Genomic DNA, 20,234 nt, shown 5'->3' on the forward strand with positions numbered 1-20,234 from the left:
TACATATACATATACATTTGTCCAGGATATTTATTCAGTAATCAAAGTCCACATATGTAACACAGGTGATGGAGTGCTTTTCCACTGATACTGAATTTTTATAGGTGAGGCGTCTTTCCCCACCAAAGTGGATCAGTTTTATTCCAGCCTTTCTTGCAGTGTCACCTACAATCTGGAATCTGTATCACCCTTTTCCAACTTTTTATTAAAGCTACGGCCAGCTACGAGATATTCAAGACTGATGATTTTTTTATATGAACGTAACTTTCTAAAATATCTCTTAGTTATAAATGCTTTGTTGATTGAAGTCTTTACCATCACTTTCATCACTGAGGACTTACAGCCAGATCTTCTAAGCAGGTACAGTATGTGGCTTAAAAAAGATCTTTCACAGAAACATGCATGCATGAATCTGTCTTTGTGTGCATTTGTATACATTATAAGTGAGTCACTCGCTAAAGGCTGTGACCTTAATCCCAGAGCTATTTATGCACGCTGTCTCTGCACATAAACATAAGCGTTCTCTTTACTTTTACATGCTGTGTGTGAAGATACCTATCTCTTAACCTCTAACAGATGTTTCTTCACTAAATCTAAGCGTAGCATTTAATACACACCTAGTTTAATTATCCACTTGGTCTACCTTAGTCATTTAAATCTCATTATTTATTCATTTTATTTTTGGTTTGACCAAACAATCATACTTACTCAAAACATTTTAAGTGTAAACTAAAGGTGTAGAGATGATTATCATGTCATTACTAGAACAAATAAGTGGAAAAACAGCATGAATTTTTTTTTGCTACAATAAATAAATAAATAACCTGGGAAAGGTAATTGCATGCTCTCAAAGTCCTGTGCCGTAAGTCCTGCCTCAATCATTGTCTTGATTACCAAGGAGGGACATAGCAAGATTGTGTGATTAAAACTAAATAACATTACATTTTAAGGGGCAGCACGGTGGCACGGTGGTTAGCACTGTTGCCGCACAGCAAGAAGGTCCTGAGTTCTGTGTGGAGTTTGCATGTTCTCCCCGTGTTTGCGTGGGTTCACTCCGGCTTCCTCCCACCGTCCAAAGACATGCAACTTGTGGGGATAGGTTAATTGGATAATCCAAATTGCCACTAGGTTTGAATGTGCGAGTGAATGTGTGCGCGAATGGTTGTCTGTCCCTGTGTGTTGGCCCTGCGACAGACTGGCGACCTGTCCAGGGTGTACCCCGCCCCTCGCCCTATGACAGCTGGGATAGGCTCCAGCGCCCCCCGCGACCCTGAAAAGGATAAGCGGAAGCGAATGAATGGATGGAACATTACATTTGGACTGTGAACAATCAATGATATAAGTACACACGATGGGGAGGACCCAAGCCCTAAAATGCTAAGGCAGGCGAGGTAATAAACTTTAAACAGGAATCCAGAAACCAAGCATGAGGAACAACACACAGGGAGCACAAACAAAAAAACAGCTTGGAGCAGGGCAAAGGTGACGAGACAACAAAGATTGAATAAAAAGGAGGGGTAAAAACCAGAAGTGAAACTAAAACAAGGCACAGGAGGAAAAAGTAAAGCGGGACTAGTACGCCAAGACTAGTACTAAACCGGACAGGGGAACATGGATTGACAAATCTACTTATGCACAGAGGAACTCAAGACAGGGAATAACGAGGAGAGCAGAAACACCAGAAGCATCATCAGAAGAGGAACCAACATTTAAAAAAGGAAAACACACTTTAAAGCAGAAAACAGTATCTGGAGACTGGCTGATTTATTTAAGTGCCCAGTCACCCAGACTGCATCAATGACCAGACTATTATGTTTATAACTCAAGATACAGTTAGTTGTTTCTTGAGATTATATGAGAGATGAAAGGGTGTTGTACCTACAGATATACTTCATCCTACAGATTGATTAGTGTGTAATTATATTACATAACAAAATATTAATTATATATTCTCATAAACTTAGAGTTTAACCAATAAAATTACATAGCGGGAGGTTTCTGTAAGCTCCCACATTGCTCCCATCTTTGTCCCAACTGACAAAGATGGACTTCTCCATTCTGCCTAATCACACTTTATGTATGTGGCTAAAGATCAAACACAGACATAGCACGCCAAAGGCGGAGGATATAAAAAGTCTTTGGCATTCATGTGCAGCAGAGGCAAATTTTAATTAATGCCTGCACCTTCAATCTCAAGATACAGTCCTGATCAAAATGTTTTGTCTCACTCCCATTTCTTCTTGTGGCATGTTGAAGCTCTACTTGGAACCTTGTTAAGATCCAACAATGCAAAATATGATTTTTTTTTTACCATTTTTCAAGTGGTCTTAAACTTTTGATCAGGACTGTATATGAGTATCTGTATCACAATAAGGACTGTTTATTTTTAAAATGACTGAATCATTTTAACCTGAACAGTGAGTGCTTCAGATGATGTTACTAACAGCAAGGTAGATAGCTTCATGGACATACAATTGCAGTGGTGGTTAAATGAGTAGTTTGAACACACCTATCCCTTTACTCTCTCATCTTGACCCTCCCAGTGCGATGAGATGATGCTAGATTCCATCCTGGAAAACCAAAAGAAAACCAAAAGGCCCTCTTGACTCACTGTTTACATGCTGTCTCCATAGGAATCTTATGGTAAAGCAGATACACCTTGATCTCTCTGCTCAAATGCTGTTAAGCCAGACATTACCTCAAGAGCCATTCACTGCACTTTGCCTGTATCCCTTGCTTCCCTACCCCTTCTATTCATCTTGCTTTTCTTATACACACCTCTGCTCTTCTTTATCTTCAAAGCCCATTGCAGCCCATTTCATTCTGAAATAAAGGGGCTAAATGAGGCTTCTTTAGCAGAAAACACCCTCAGGGCTCACCTTTCTTTGGTAACGAAGGGAGTGGTCATCCTTAGTTATGCAGGAAGCTGCTTCTCTGGCTTTGAACCAAAGAGATTTAAGCATCAGGGCGAGTCGCACGCATCAGCTAGACTTGTTTGTGTTTATTTAGACATGTTCTTGTCTGCATAGCTGTGGCAGATAATAGCTATAAGTACTGTTTTTTTAACTGAATTATTTCGGTTGCACTTCTACTCTGCTACATGTCAGATAAAAATATTATACTCTTTATATTGTCTTTTAGATCTATCGCCATACTGGATTTACTTGTCGCTTTTAAGATTCTGATTACATTAAACTATGGGAAAAAAAGATGTTGAAATAAAATAAAATAAAAGTTTAAAACTATTTCCCTAAACCATTCAAAATATTTTCGTCTTCACTTCAACAGAAACCATAGTTCCTAGAAAAGCCACTTGAGGCTGGCTCCAATCTCACTTCCCAGAGATTCCAAAGGAACCTCCAGAGCTGAAAACTTAAGCCAGTACAGAAGGGCCAAAAATGGCAGTTTCCCTACAGTCGGTGCCATTACAGCAGTTTTGCACCAAATAGGTGTCAGTCCCAGTTCATACAATAGATTAGAGCCCTGCACTGGGACCAGACGGTTAAAATAAGACAGCATGTCCCGAGATTGTCAGCTGGGTGGAGAGTATAACTGATCTTACTAATTATGTGATATTACTATGTGTTAATATGCAAGAGGTCCGCCCCCTAGTGTCAGATCTCTCATATGACTCTGCGGCTCAGTTCATCTTATAGCAGTGTTTTTGCCAAAGCACGCTGCTGTTTGCAATTAAAATGCTTCTTACGTTCACCAAACAGCAGCTTCTTTCTAGAAAAGCTAATGAAGATGTGGAATATTTAGCACCTAAATATCCAGATGTTTTCCTCAAGAATCACAAAGAAGCTTAAAAAATAGTGAATAATAGACTGAATTCAACAGATGGCCAGAAATCTGGCTGCAGATTTCTCATATTTTGATATTGTTTTGCCTTCCCACAAATGGCCAAAATAAAGTTCATTCAGACACAATATTAAACAGCTTTTTAGAATTTAAGGAAAGAAAAGACGGTGAAAAGATTCAAATTGAAGGTTGACTGATTAGGGTTTTTTTTTCCTAATCAGCTTGTGAGGTAAAATTCAACACTCCATAAGAAGGTTACATTTGAGTATTAGGTAGGAAAAGTCTGCCCAATAGAACATTATTTTCATTTTGATATTTTATGTTTCTGAACCATGATTCTAAATCACCCATGAATGTTAGCAAGAACGGTCACATGTCCACATGGTACTCTGCCCTACGGCAAATGTTGATTGAACTTCCTGACAATTAGCTGCAAACTTCCCCAAAAAACTAATGGATGGAAAATAACCATTGCTTGCACCTATAATATAGTCACCCAGAAGCTAGTAAACAGGATTTTATTAAAGGACTAGGAATTAAAAAGGGTGCATTTGATAGCAACATCAGTTGCTCAGTCAGCAAGCACATGGTGTACCAGTACTGGATGTACAAATTGGTTTTCTGGATGACACGATGCTGGCATCTCCCATCAGCGCAGATGTTGGTTTCTATCAAATACAGATGCCTCCTTTCTTCTCTTCTGTTTCCTGTGCACTCCTCTCTTTGGTTGCACTTGCATGCGTAGCAAATGGTTTTGGTTGATGCCTTGGGAGAAATTACATTAAATGGTGTCAGAGCGCGGAGTGTCTGATGTAGGAGTCGTGAGGGTTTACTGCTGTGCTACCGCTGCTCACAGAACACAATCACAAAACAAACTGTTCCAGACCGGCAGCAGAAAATGTTTTGAGCAGTCTGAAAGTCTGCATTGCTGCTAATGACCGACTGTCTTCTCTTTTCCTGCGAACACTCGCAGGCTCATGCTTGACAGGGGGAAGAAAGGACACCTGCACTGCAAAATGGAGCTTCAGTTTTGGTTTGTTTTTTGCATGACTAGTTCATTCAAATGACAGAATACTTATTTAGTTTGTTGGTAATTATATTTTATCTCTGCAAAAGGGAAGAACATTACTAAATATTCTGATAGCATTTTCTGGTCCATGAGTTCATTAACCCTTTCAGGCCTTTAAAGGCAATGAAGCAAAACACCTAGATCAGAGCTGAGCTCTCAGGTTGAACCTGGCAGCGTTGAATGGACAGAAACATAACGTCCTAGAGGTGTTCTAGAACATTTAGGTTAGGTAAGTGTGAAGTGTCAATGATATCAATTGATCCTGGTACCTAATGGCATTCAGAGTCCTGTTGTCTAGGTTGAGCCTGTTGAGGTCATGAATATGCCTCCACAGACCATCACTGACCCACCAGCAAACCGGTTATGCTGAACAATGTTACAGGCAGCATAACATCCTCCACAACTTCTCCAAGCTCTTTCATGTATGTCACATGTGCTCAGGGTGAACCTGCTCTCATCTGTAAAAAGCAATAGATGTGGACCTGCTAATTCAGGTATTCTGAGGCAAATGCTAATCAGACTCCTCTGTGCCAGCAGTGAGCAAAGGGCCCACTAGATGATGTCTGGCCTTCATAAGTCTGTTTCTGATTATCTGGTCAGAGACATCAACACCAGCAGCCTGCTGGAGGTCAGTTTGTAGCTCTGGCAGATACTGCTCCTGCTGATGGAATAACGATCTTGTGCTGTTCTCATAGAGTAGCCTCCTTTCTCCTGGAATGTCCTCCATGCTCGTATGACTTTACTGGCAGACACAGTCTGTATGTCTGTATATGTAGAACATTACATCTGTTATGACATTCATATGCTGGATGACAGTCACTCTGGTTCACTTATTTTTTTTTCCCAATTCAAGGTGAAAGATCTGAATTTGAGTCTGAAAGAAATGAAGTGAAGCAGACAAACACACACCCGGAAAGGCTACACAGGAGCCATTTTTTCATCTTTGACTATTATTTCCAACTGTTTCCAGTTGTGACTACAGTAATCAAACAGCTAAAGGGCCCCACCACTTGGCCAACAGTGGTCACTGCAATTACAAGGCAAAGACATTCAAAACTGTTCTCAGAAATGGTGATTTGGTGGCCCCCAGAGGATTCACATTGCTATTACAAGTCTGTATTCTTAAAACGGATCGATCATACAACAGAAGCAGCGGGATTTACCAAACATTTAATAAATGATTTTGCAATACAAAACATCTGTGCAAAAATATTCAGACAAAATACAAAGCCAAGGCCTCTCTTGATCAATATGCATGTAAACCTGTTATGGGTACACTGGCATTGAAATATACATATACTTTTGTTTCTTCTTACCAATAAAAGACAAAAAAAGGCACTATAATGAATTTTTGCCAAATACAAAAATACCTAAACTTGATTAAGATTCACAGTCTTGTGTACAAGTGGTTTGTGCACTGCTATATTAGTACATAGACTACATAAAAAAAGATGACTGTAGCCACAATGACGGCACCCAATGGTTGAAACCTTCACTTGAGCATTTTCACTTTTATTATTTTATTCTATTAGACTCTGTACACTCATACGGTAGCCATGCCTTATACTATTCTCTGCCTTATTAGCAATTGTCAGTGACAGCATCCTTAACAAAATGAGAAACGTCCTGTATTAAATAAGGCTTCACTGATGTCAAAAATCAAGTGAGAAGTGGACTGGACTGGGGGAGTCGCCCCCTGTTGGCCATCAGTGCAGACTGCGTTGGCCTTGCTTTTTTAAATCTGGAAGCAAAGTCCAGCTTATATATACAGTCTATGTTAGTATTCGTACATCATTTACATTGCTGGGGCTCATGGGTAAAGATGCTTAGGTAGCTCACTCTGCTTTAGAAAAATAGAATTACAAAAACACACAGAGAGGAAAGGCATTTGAAAAATACACTCTCAAATGATTTCAAATAGCATGGAAACAAGAGCACACCCTTCATGCTGCTAATAACAGCCAACCAGCTTCACTACTGACCTCTACTCACTTGAATGCTGAGGAAAACTAAAGAGCAGTAGGATTTATAAAGACAACTGAATTTGATTGTGATGCCATTTTTGCAGCTACTTTTTTCTTGTTGCTACATTTCACATGTGTCCACTTACTTTACAACTCAGAAATGCACTTTATTCTCTGCATGTCCTCAGTAAAAACAACCCGGATGTGTTATTGCTGTAGTTAAAACATGCACTCAGGAACATTCGCACCCATTGATTGTTGACTTGACACATTACTGCTGGTTTTCTGACTTTTGTTTTGAGGGAATGAAAGAAGCTTCATATTTGGCCTCTCATAAACCATCGTGGATGGCTGAGGCATAGTTTGTGCGGCTACGAAACTGAGACTCACCAAACACACACTTCATCATCCTTCACTGGGAAACAGACAAAACGGTCAGACTTTTTTTTCAGGTTGTACTTTTTCTGTTAAAAGCTGCACGTGCTGAGCTCCTTGTCAGAATCCTGTACATGTTAATACAGTCGCCACTTGGTGTGTTAAAAACAAGTTGCAATAATATCGGTGTATTATTTGGAATATTATTTAATCTCAAAAAAAACAAAATTAAAAAAAATTGGAGATTTCCCGTATCACATAACATGTGCAGGTACACTGGTACAACACATGTGAGTGAATTTCTTATGTGTGTGCAACAGAGGTGTGCAAAATACAATAAACCCCAGAGGGTTACTAAATACATTTACATGTCTTGGTGACTGCAGCTGGAACCTTGGCAAAAAGTGTATGTGTGTGTGTGGAATGCTAGCTACCAGCATTCATAATATAATAGTTACAATAGCAACAGTAACCAGGGGGTGGGGCTTAAATGACAGAACAAAGACAGGCTACCATGATGTCACATGCCAGGCCACCATGATGTCACATGCCAGGCCACCATGATGTCACATGCCAGGCCATAAAAATCTATAAATAGGGGTGCCTCGACACACAGTTGTAGAATTCCCTTGCAGGTGATTTTAAGCTAGCGATTGAATTGTGTTTTCAGATGAAAGCGCTTATAACCTTCTCCCAAAGTAGAGTACTCTTCCTCCACCCAAACCTAAAATGTATATTTCTAAATACAGGGAAGCAATTGTATTAGAAAATAAATATAAAAATGAACACAGGACCATGGTGCCAAGAACAGTTAAGGCCCCATCTCATCGCGAAATGTGCCCACAGAGGCCAGAAGGCGAAAAACCTGAACACACATTCAGGAAAAAACCAGAACACACAGGCATGAAGAAAGTCATGGCTCAACCTGCTTGTGTGGATACACGCAAAGGGGACAAGCAGCTCCTTGAGAAATCTGGACTTGTCCCCTTTTATTTACAGAAAAACGATTACGGAATCGTTCCAGGCTACCTGCGTAGAAGAAAGGCAGAGAAAGAAAAGGCTAAGCAGGACAATGATGCCTGGTTAACAAAACAACAGGAAACAGTTAAACCACTGGCCGAACAGGAGAAACAAAACATTCTCCAGGGCCTAAAGAGGAGGTTTAATGAGCTAAACTTTGAATATCAATCCCTCCCTTTTACTATCTCCCCTTCACAGCACAAAAAATACAATTACAAAATGTTTCTTGAAGAGGCAATGAGTCAAGTTGAAAAAGACATTGCCCTTTTTGAGGAACATAAATACATTTACGTAGGCAGGGAAGATGCATCTGACGAACAACAGTTACAGCGGACTCCACTGCCACCCATTAGACCGAAAAACACAAAGTTGACACCCGCTCCTCAAGTCACACAACCAACGAAAAAGGAAACTTTCTCGACCGACAACCTACCACCTTTTCGTAGGATGTGTGTTCCACCTATATCCAGAAGTGGAAAGCAACCGATTCCCACCCAATCAGTTATAATTCCACAACCTAGTCCTGTCCCTCTGCCACCTATTTGTAAAAAAGCTGAATCTACACCCCGACCACCTGTAAGACCTCCAATGAAACGAGGTGTAACACCCATCCTTCCACCCATTTCCACCAAAAAGCTGTAGTGCTGTACCGTTAGAGTAGTTTTTTAACTACCTAACCCCCAACCGGTCTTGACAGAAGCCGCACCATCTGAGCCTGGTTCTGTCGAAGGTTTCTTCTTTTTAAGACAAAGGAGTTTTTCCTTCCCACCGTCGCCCAGTGCTTGCTCAGATGGGATCATTTGATTGTTTGTTGGGGTTTTCTTAAACATAAATTGGCCTATTGAAAAAATGTAGTGTTTCTTACTACATTTTATTTTCAATAGACCAATTTATGTTCAAAAAAAAAAAAATTACAGCAGAAAAGAAAGCATGGGAGACATCTGATGCATTTTATTGCTTTTTAAAAAATAATTTATAATTTACCTGGAACAAATAAAAGAAAGTAAAACTAATCTTTTGTGGATTCTTTTCTTCAATAAGTAGTAGAATAGGCAGTTCTTTATACATAAAGCGTAGTGTTTTGTTAAAAAATAAAGTGGCACAGCGGCACTGTGGTAAAGGCCTGTGTTTTTACCATCAGCGTGACAGCACCGTGCCGCCTTTGCAGTTTTAAGGCCCAGGGAAACAAGCCTGCCAGCGCTCTGTAGCGGCTGTGACCGCTGCCGATAAGGAAAGGCTGCTCTTCATAGAGGACTCAAGCTCGGGGAAACCTTTTCTGGTCGACTCTGGCTCCCAGAAGAGCCTCTGGAACTCTTGTGTCGTCTTTACAATGGTATATTATTTAATCTCAAAAAAAACAAAATTAAAAAAAATTGGAGATTTCCCGTATCACATAACATGTGCAGGTACACTGGTACAGCACATGTGAGCGAAATTCTTATGTGTGTGCAACAGAGGTGTGCAAAATACAATAACATAAGAACAAGCAAAATATACGAATGGGTAAATCTGAGAATTATAAGAATAAATATATGTACTGTCAGAGTATTTTTGCTCTTAAAGATTTTATTATTCATATAATAATCAGCTAAGAGTGTTTATATTTCTGTTCTGTACTCAACCAGCTGCATATTTTAATTGCTGGCTCCCTACTTTATAACGGAAACTGCTTGCCTTCACATTATCAGTCTTTGCCTTCACATTGTCACTGTTTGCCTTCACACTAGCAGGAAACCGCCACCCACGAGTAAGAAACAACCTTGTAGAGAACACGAAGTTTTTTGATAAACCACACCTGTTTTCTTGACAAGATAAGGATGATATTTCCTTTTTTGTATGCTTCATGATGTGTATAAATAAAGCCAGACTGCACCAAGGAGGTGTGTGAGTCTCTCCCTGAGTCTCTCACCCGTGCACGTTTAAAACTGCTCTAAGTGTCTGAGTGATATTTCATTGCATCTGAGTACTTTGATAATAGAATATCTTTAACATTTAATTGGTCCTTCGAGCCGGAGTGGACATTGATATTTTTTTCAGTGCTCCAATAGGAGACCTTCGTCAAGTCCTGACGTCGTGAGAAGCCCACGCTGTCGACTCCTCTCCAGGCAGAGGATAAAGTCCAGAGACGTGACGTTCGGGTTCTGGCCAGCGTTCTTATAAGAGGTCCACGACTTCAGGGGTTGATGAAGGAAACCAAAGCAACCACACAATAACTCAGGTGAATATTTAGCACTCACTCACATCTTGCGCAAAACGACTGAGGCAACCTGTGGTCTATACATTAAATAGTTTCCCGTCAATGTATGACAGATTAATTAAGTAACATTTTCGTCTGAAAAAGGACTGGTAGAGGTTACAGCTCGCCTGAAAGAGGGCTTGGAGCAAGTTTAATGTCAAAATACGACAGGATAGTAACATTCTCGTCTGAAAAAGGACTCGTAGAGGTTACGAAGCAGCTCGCCTGAAAGAGGGCTTGGAGCAATGTAGAAAGACACAGTGTTGCCCAGAATAAAAAACTCATTACGCGTATAATCTGTTGTTTTACTGTTTTGTTGGTGGAGTAAGTTGATTTTACAGCACATTAAGGAGGCTGAACTACTCCACCGAATTGTTTACCGTTGGTTGCTCGAGTTCTGGTGGAACGGGAAAAGGTTGTGTTTCATCACATAAAATTGACACCGCTTTCAAGGCTAGCTTGAAAGTAGAAGGCCGTGTCAATAGCCTCTCCCATTCCTCGTGCCAGAGAAAGCACCACGGGTGTGTATGTGTGTGTGTAAACGCAAATATATTTATAAATAAATAAATAATAATAACAAGAGGAAAAAGAAAAATGGGTAATAAATCAACAAAACTCACTGCTGACGAGCAGTGGCTAGAGAAAAATGTCCAGGCGCCGGACAAACTGCAGTGACTGATAAAACCCTTATTAAGTGAAAACTAGAGATCAAAGTAGTTTAAAAAGGTTGGAAACAGACCTCAACGAATAGATATAAATATAAGAAGTACAAAAATAAAATAAATAAAGACAAAATTACATTAGAACTTATTTTTAATGTATTGAAACTAATAATAGGAAGGATAACAACCTGTAAACTTATATTAACAATGAAACATAGTTGGCAAGACGTTCATGCCCAGAATGTATAAAATAAATAAAAGGAAATAATTCACACGAAAACCTTTTAAATAAAATAGAGAGATGCATAAGGTACATTAAGGCTGTGTCATTGGTCAGCCAAGGAAAGTGTGTGAAAAGGTAAATGTCTCCAGCTTGGGAAAAGGTGAAGCTGCAGATCACCCGAAGCCCTTGATGGACACAAAATAAAATATAAAATATATAATAATAAATTGCTTGGTTAGACATGCAACAGAAAGAATGAAAGTGACCGAAGGTTGGATCTGAGATGAGGCAAACAGAAGACCAGTCTAAAAAGTAGGCACAAACCTGTTCAGAGAAGAAGCAAATTTGTACAGATTGGATGAATTCTAAGTTATCTGTTTGCTGAGTAAGATGATCCCAACTATTAAATTGGCTCAGTAGTAGTATAGTAATATACACTTTTATATACACTGATAAAATGTTGTAATATACTGTTGTTATTATATGGAAAGAAAAAGATGATAATAATAAGAAGTAACCTAGTCAGTATGATGTGAGATGGACAATTGTTATGAAGTAGTCTGCATCAAGCTTAAGGTTTGCTCAAACTCAGTATAATGACATAGGAGATGAAGAAAATAAAGGAAATATCTAAACTACTTAGGTGCATAGAGGCACTTGACATGCTTGAAAACCTGGATAAAATATTACTGAGATATAGAGCACATCTATAGTAACAACTAATAAGCCAAACCCTGTAGACAACAGCTAAAGTTACAGGATTGTGAAGCTGAATTAAATATGTGGACACCGCTAAGTTGATGAGCATGTTACACATTTTCTTTTATTTTTTATTTATTTGTTTTTAGAGCAGAAGCTGCATAAAAGCCAACACATGCAGCTGTCTGTGAGCTCAGTTTTCCCTCACATGTCTGCTCTGTTTCAGTAGCAGCATTTTTCTTTTTGGGTCCTGACTCATGTATGTTTTCGGTTTTGTTTGATTATTTTATTTTGTTGATTTGGAAACAAATTCGTGACAATACTTGTTTAAAATATGTAAGATGTGTGAGATGTGTGAATTCTTTGAAAAACTAGAAATTATCTAAAAATGCCTCAAGTGAGAATGTAATGTTCCATCTATAGAGAAGAAAAAAAAATCTTGCTGGAAGTGATCACCTTGCCAAAACAATTGGCACTGTGCACATGTGGAGCACATCAAAAAGACAATTATATTGTCACAAAAGGAAATAATTTTGCAGAACAAGCAGCAAAACAGGCTGCAAACAATCGGCAGAGCTACTAGAAACCAACTACTGCCTACAAATACCACTTGATGTACTAAAAACCGAACAACAAGCTGCAACAATCACTGAACAAAACAAGTGGCTGAAATGTGGAGTAAACTGAAAGATGACTTAATGGTCTGTGATGGAAAACCTATATTAACAGAGTCATTACACAGGACAGCGGTTGTAGTGACACATGAGGTAAACACCTGTGTCAACAGGAGGGAGATATAGTATAGATAAACAATGCAATACACACTATAAATTTTGAAACTTTAGCGAATAATTCGTAAGAACATGCCTATTCTGTCAAAAAACAAAAAACAAAAAAAACAACACAACTCACAAGGAAACCCACATGGATTTTATTGAACTTAACGAATGCCAAGCATCAAGATATGCTCTAGTAATTATAGATGTATTTTCAAAATGGCCAGAAATCTATCCAGTAAAAAAGAGCAGATGCAATATCAGTGGCAAAGTGTTTATGCAATCACTTCATCCCCACATATGGCATTCCCAGTCTGATAAGGTCAGACAATGGAACACATTTTGTTAATGACATCATCAGCAAAGTCTCTGAAGCTCTAGGATTTAGCATCAAACATCACTGTGCATATCACCCACAAAGCGCAGGATTAGTGGAAAGAACTAACGGCACAATAAAACAGAGATTAAGAAAATGCATGGAAGAAACAGGAAGACCATGGCCTGAATGTCTAGGCCTAGTAAAGATGTGGATGAGAATAACACAAGGTTCTCAGAAACTTACACCTTTTGAAATCATCCACGGGAGAGCGTTTCCATTGCCAATTACCAGTGAACCTATTAATAAATCAATAAGGGAAACTACCCTAGCAGAATGGATGACTAAACTGTTTGAAAATAAAGAGATTGTGTTAAACAACCAACTGCCGAGTGATTTCTCTCCAGTGTCTTGCAGGTTACAACCAGGTGATTGGATCCTGATCAAAGTACTCCAGAGAAAGAATTGGAGTTCACCAAGGTGGGAGGGCCCATACCAAGTCCTACTTACCACACCCACCGCCTGCAAAATAGCAGAAAGACCATCTTGGATCCACCAAAGCCACTGTAAAAAAGTGAGTGACAATCCAGACGCTTAGACGCCGGCTCCCCTGGCTTCTAGGTGATCTATTGGTGAAGGGAAGGGCTGATTGGGTATATCCCGCCCTTTTTTACTTCTCGCCAATAGTCTACTCACCAGAAGTCTAGGTGTGCCTGGTCATCATGAAGACACTTGTCCTCCTAGTGGCCAGCATTGCGCTCCTAGTGAGCCTACTAACACTCACCCAGATGAGAGGAAATAAACAACACCACCTGCAAAAAAGATGGACACATGATAATTCGCATCTGCGTGACCTGAACCAAGACCATAACCACCCATGGATGAACAACGCGTGGTATAGATATGTGTATGATAGAACACGCACCGACAACAGCACGGAATGCTATGTATGTTCACATATGCCAACAACAGCCGTACACGCAACAATATATGGAAAGGCACCTGAACTTGACGAAGCGATGTGTGTGTTCAACAAAGCAACAACTGGCAATTGCACACGCAGAGATTTGATGGCAACAGGACTGACCCTAAAAGGTCAAAGCACAAAGAAAGAAGACCTAATTCCATGGTGTAGTGACACAGACGTCAAACGTGTCACGAAACCACTTTCACAACGACGTATCCTAATTGAACAGACAACCCCTTGTGCCTACAATCTGACGAACTGGAACTACACCTGCAACGAAAAACATTGGGTAAACGTCAAAGCCAACAACACAAAAAACAAATCATTCGCCATAGTTTTGCCGCCGGACATACAGCACCCAATGTGTTTCAACTTCTCCGATGGAAACAGGAAACTTGGACGAAACCGCAACTGCACACAGACACTTGACCTGACCCAATCCAAAGGAATACACACCTTCAAAAATGGAACTTTCTGGGTCCAGGGAGTCGCTTGGGCCTGCGGGCCTAAAACCTACTTCATGCTCCCACCGAACTCCACCGGTCTATGTGCACCAGTACTAATTTCAGACCACACCTTCAAGATCACAGCAGAGACACACACGTCAAGAGCAAAACGTGAAGTTGCTGAAGTCACTGAAGTAATGCCACATGACTCAATCTATGGATCAGATGTGCCCAAGAACTTCAAACTATGGACTGATGGTCAGAAAGTCCTCCACTCCTTGTTCCCTTGGGTAGGAGTTGGGAAAAACATGCTGAGGATCGAGACACTTGACTATCGATTTGGACTGTTCCTAAATGCTTCAATGAAAATCAACAAAGCGCAAAATGAAGAAATCGACGCAATACGCATTGTAGTGATGCAACACAGAGTCGCACTAGACATGATTCTAGCTGAAAAAGGAGGTTTGTGTGTATTGTTTGACACTACATGTTGTACATACATCCCAGACAAAATACACTCACAAAACATGACCGACGCTTTGAACACCTTGAGAAAGATTAAAGATGCTGAACAACAAGACTATGTCACAAGCAGTGATGATTGGTTGACATGGTTACTAGGTGGTTCATGGAAGTCCCTACTGATTAAAGGACTTGTTGGAATAGCATTTTTGCTTTTACTGTTATGTGTTTTCACAACATGTGTAGTACCCTGTCTGAAGAAAATGGTATCAAACATGGTGACAACTTCTATCAATGCTTATGTGATGATGTCTCAAATGGAAGAAATTTTGAAAGATGATCCATACAGTAATGTTTAGTTTAATTGAACACAGGACTGTTTTATGACGTTCAAACCGAAAATGTTTAGACAAGAGGTTATGAACTGACAAAAATAACAGTACTGTCATGTGAGAAATCTAAACAACAGGAGGGAATGTCAGAGTATTTTTGCTCTTAAAGATTTTATTATTCATATAATAATCAGCTAAGAGTGTTTATATTTCTGTTCTGTACTCAACCAGCTGCATATTTTAATTGCTGGCTCCCTACTTTATAACGGAAACTGCTTGCCTTCACATTATCAGTCTTTGCCTTCACATTGTCACTGTTTGCCTTCACACTAGCAGGAAACCGCCACCCACGAGTAAGAAACAACCTTGTAGAGAACACGAAGTTTTTTGATAAACCACACCTGTTTTCTTGACAAGATAAGGATGATATTTCCTTTTTTGTATGCTTCATGATGTGTATAAATAAAGCCAGACTGCACCAAGGAGGTGTGTGAGTCTCTCCCTGAGTATCTCACCCGTGCACGTTTAAAACTGCTCTAAGTGTCTGAGTGATATTTCATTGCATCTGAGTACTTTGATAATAGAATATCTTTAACATGTACAAATATAAGAGTGTATGTTAGGGCTGTTCGATATAACGATATATATCAAATGAAGATATAAAAATGTCTATCGTTTCCTATTACGCTATCGTTTGTTTCGCGATGTCGTAAAATAAACTGTTTACAGCAGTATTTTTCATCGTTTTGACGGTCACCTTAGTGGCTATATTAATTTCTTAAAGTTCTCTCTTTCTCTTATATTTAATATAACCACACTATGGGCGGGCAAGTGCCTGTTTTTACGTGTTTTCGTTAGCAACAATGACGGTAAAACCATCGCGTGGTTCCGCTGTACGCTTGTTTGTTTTCCACGTAAACCTTTCACAATAAAGCTCAAGATCCTGTTGAGACTTTTCAAAACAAACTGAATCACATAAGAGAGTATGCAGAGTTTACAGATGAGAAGCAAACAAAGAGCCGTCAGACTCAAACTATATGTATACACCTGCCCGCCTTCGTAAACAACTAAATGCTATGTTGCCCTATCATTTTTTGATTGGTCCACATGGTATATTTTTTCACCAATAGGAAAGGCTGGGGGAGTTGGGAGGGGGACTGAGTGCTTTCTAGTGTTTTTCCTTATAAAAACCGTTTCTTCCCGCAGTAAATATAAACAACGATAGTATTCAGGAAGAAAACCTGCATATATTATACTGAACATAAAGTTGTTTGCAAAACTTGTGCATAATTTTTACAAATGTACAACTTCTATTCGCATTTCAAGTTATGAAAACAATTCCTTAAACATGTTTGTGGCTTTTACAGTAAAAATGACAAGTATTTTCTACTCGGATTTTGAATTTTTTTTTGTCTGAATTTAGATCTATTGTGCAAATATAGTATAAATGAAAAATTAACTCAAATTTCAGATATTTGAGGTTGTGCCAAAAAAAAAAAAAAAGAAGAAGATTTTTTTAAAGGTGAAATATAGAGGTAAAATCAAAAGTAGTCAAAAACGGCCAATTATACTCTGGACCCCAGAGGGTTACTAAATACATTTACATGTCTTGGTGACTGCAGCTGGAACCTTGGCAAAAAGTGTATGTGTGTGTGTGGAATGCTAGCTACCAGCATTCATAATATAATAGTTACAATAGCAACAGTAACCAGGGGGGTGGGGCTTAAATGACAGAACAAAGACAGGCTACCATGATGTCACATGCCAGGCCACCATGATGTCACATGCCAGGCCACCATGATGTCACATGCCAGGCCATAAAAATCTATAAATAGGGGTGCCTCGACACACAGTTGTAGAATTCCCTTGCAGGTGATTTTAAGCTAGCGATTGAATTGTGTTTTCAGATGAAAGCGCTTATAACCTTCTCCCAAAGTAGAGTACTCTTCCTCCACCCAAACCTAAAATGTATATTTCTAAATACAGGGAAGCAATTGTATTAGAAAATAAATATAAAAATGAACACAGGACCATGGTGCCAAGAACAGTTAAGGCCCCATCTCATCGCGAAATGTGCCCACAGAGGCCAGAAGGCGAAAAACCTGAACACACATTCAGGAAAAAACCAGAACACACAGGCATGAAGAAAGTCATGGCTCAACCTGCTTGTGTGGATACACGCAAAGGGGACAAGCAGCTCCTTGAGAAATCTGGACTTGTCCCCTTTTATTTACAGAAAAACGATTACGGAATCGTTCCAGGCTACCTGCGTAGAAGAAAGGCAGAGAAAGAAAAGGCTAAGCAGGACAATGATGCCTGGTTAACAAAACAACAGGAAACAGTTAAACCACTGGCCGAACAGGAGAAACAAAACATTCTCCAGGGCCTAAAGAGGAGGTTTAATGAGCTAAACTTTGAATATCAATCCCTCCCTTTTACTATCTCCCCTTCACAGCACAAAAAATACAATTACAAAATGTTTCTTGAAGAGGCAATGAGTCAAGTTGAAAAAGACATTGCCCTTTTTGAGGAACATAAATACATTTACGTAGGCAGGGAAGATGCATCTGACGAACAACAGTTACAGCGGACTCCACTGCCACCCATTAGACCGAAAAACACAAAGTTGACACCCGCTCCTCAAGTCACACAACCAACGAAAAAGGAAACTTTCTCGACCGACAACCTACCACCTTTTCGTAGGATGTGTGTTCCACCTATATCCAGAAGTGGAAAGCAACCGATTCCCACCCAATCAGTTATAATTCCACAACCTAGTCCTGTCCCTCTGCCACCTATTTGTAAAAAAGCTGAATCTACACCCCGACCACCTGTAAGACCTCCAATGAAACGAGGTGTAACACCCATCCTTCCACCCATTTCCACCAAAAAGCTGTAGTGCTGTACCGTTAGAGTAGTTTTTTAACTACCTAACCCCCAACCGGTCTTGACAGAAGCCGCACCATCTGAGCCTGGTTCTGTCGAAGGTTTCTTCTTTTTAAGACAAAGGAGTTTTTCCTTCCCACCGTCGCCCAGTGCTTGCTCAGATGGGATCATTTGATTGTTTGTTGGGGTTTTCTTAAACATAAATTGGCCTATTGAAAAAATGTAGTGTTTCTTACTACATTTTATTTTCAATAGACCAATTTATGTTCAAAAAAAAAAATTACAGCAGAAAAGAAAGCATGGGAGACATCTGATGCATTTCATTGCTTTTTAAAAAATAATTTATAATTTATCTGGAACAAATAAAAGAAAGTAAAACTAATCTTTTGTGGATTCTTTTCTTCAATAAGTAGTAGAATAGGCAGTTCTTTATACATAAAGCGTAGTGTTTTGTTAAAAAATAAAGTGGCACAGCGGCACTGTGGTAAAGGCCTGTGTTTTTACCATCAGCGTGACAGCACCGTGCCGCCTTTGCAGTTTTAAGGCCCAGGGAAACAAGCCTGCCAGCGCTCTGTAGCGGCTGTGACCGCTGCTGATAAGGAAAGGCTGCTCTTCATAGAGGACTCAAGCTCGGGGAAACCTTTTCTGGTCGACTCTGGCTCCCAGAAGAGCCTCTGGAACTCTTGTGTCGTCTTTACAATGGTATATTATTTAATCTCAAAAAAAACAAAATTAAAAAAAATTGGAGATTTCCCGTATCACATAACATGTGCAGGTACACTGGTACAGCACATGTGAGCGAAATTCTTATGTGTGTGCAACAGAGGTGTGCAAAATACAATAACATAAGAACAAGCAAAATATACGAATGGGTAAATCTGAGAATTATAAGAATAAATATATGTACAAATATAAGAGTGTATGTTAGGGCTGTTCGATATAACGATATATATCAAATGACGATATAAAAATGTCTATCGTTTCCTATTACGCTATCGTTTGTTTCGCGATGTCGTAAAATAAACTGTTTACAGCAGTATTTTTCATCGTTTTGACGGTCACCTTAGTGGCTATATTAATTTCTTAAAGTTCTCTCTTTCTCTTATATTTAATATAACCACACTATGGGCGGGCAAGTGCCTGTTTTTACGTGTTTTCGTTAGCAACAATGACGGTAAAACCATCGCGTGGTTCCGCTGTACGCTTGTTTGTTTTCCACGTAAACCTTTCACAATAAAGCTCAAGATCCTGTTGAGACTTTTCAAAACAAACTGAATCACATGAGAGAGTATGCAGAGTTTACAGATGAGAAGCAAACAAAGAGCCGTCAGACTCAAACTATATGTATACACCTGCCCGCCTTCGTAAACAACTAAATGCTATGTTGCCCTATCATTTTTTGATTGGTCCACATGGTATATTTTTTCACCAATAGGAAAGGCTGGGGGAGTTGGGAGGGGGACTGAGTGCTTTCTAGTGTTTTTCCTTATAAAAACCGTTTCTTCCCGCAGTAAATATAAACAACGATAGTATTCAGGAAGAAAACCTGCATATATCAGAATCAGAATCAGAATCAGAATACTTTATTCATCCCGAGGGAAATTAGGGGTTACAGCAGGCAGCACGCTAATGGCGCATGCGCACTCACAAAGGAACCTTCTGACCAACTTTACACAAACATCACATTGGGCAGACATGTCAGAAGGTAGGCTGATAGGAAAAAAACAACGAAAATACACTACATGAGGTAAGAGGAGGAGAAAAAAAAAACTCCACTCAGACTGAGCTCCTAGTGGGAGAACAGTTTGATAAAAGAAAAAACACCTCAGCACAAAAGCACATGACTATCAATACACCATAGAAACACGAGACAAGCAACAGGGGCGGGTAAAGGGTAAGAGAGAGCCGGCGTAGACAGCGCATCCGGTCCTGCAGCATCTGTGCTGGTCCAGTTGACTGCTATCATCCCCGGTAGGGCACAAGCATCGAAGGCGTTGGAA

General features: G+C 39.7%; 3 protein-coding genes across 3 annotated transcripts; all 3 read left to right on the forward strand.

The window, feature by feature from the left end:
- Positions 1-7,751: 7,751 nt before the first annotated feature.
- On the forward strand, positions 7,752-9,685 carry LOC146554985 (uncharacterized). Its single transcript, XM_085251162.1, has one exon. The coding sequence runs from the start codon at positions 7,939-7,941 to the stop codon at positions 8,869-8,871; it is 933 nt and encodes a 310-aa protein (XP_085107288.1). The 5' UTR covers positions 7,752-7,938; the 3' UTR covers positions 8,872-9,685.
- An 86-nt stretch (positions 9,686-9,771) lies between these two features.
- LOC146554986 (uncharacterized) lies at positions 9,772-15,831 on the forward strand. Its single transcript, XM_085251161.1, has 2 exons — positions 9,772-10,447; positions 13,549-15,831. Exon 2 carries the CDS (start codon positions 13,864-13,866, stop codon positions 15,373-15,375), a length of 1,512 nt encoding a protein of 503 aa, XP_085107287.1. The 5' UTR covers positions 9,772-10,447; positions 13,549-13,863; the 3' UTR covers positions 15,376-15,831.
- A 1,280-nt stretch (positions 15,832-17,111) lies between these two features.
- LOC146554987 (uncharacterized) lies at positions 17,112-19,059 on the forward strand. Its single transcript, XM_085252038.1, has one exon. The coding sequence runs from the start codon at positions 17,315-17,317 to the stop codon at positions 18,245-18,247; it is 933 nt and encodes a 310-aa protein (XP_085108164.1). The 5' UTR covers positions 17,112-17,314; the 3' UTR covers positions 18,248-19,059.
- The last annotated feature ends 1,175 nt before the right edge of the window (positions 19,060-20,234 follow it).

The sequence above is a fragment of the Mchenga conophoros genome, linkage group LG17 (assembly GCF_057382185.1).
Source record: "Mchenga conophoros isolate Kocher_MC1m ecotype Shallow Benthic linkage group LG17, M_conophoros_male_GT1.1, whole genome shotgun sequence".
Lineage (NCBI taxonomy): Eukaryota > Metazoa > Chordata > Actinopteri > Cichliformes > Cichlidae > Mchenga > Mchenga conophoros.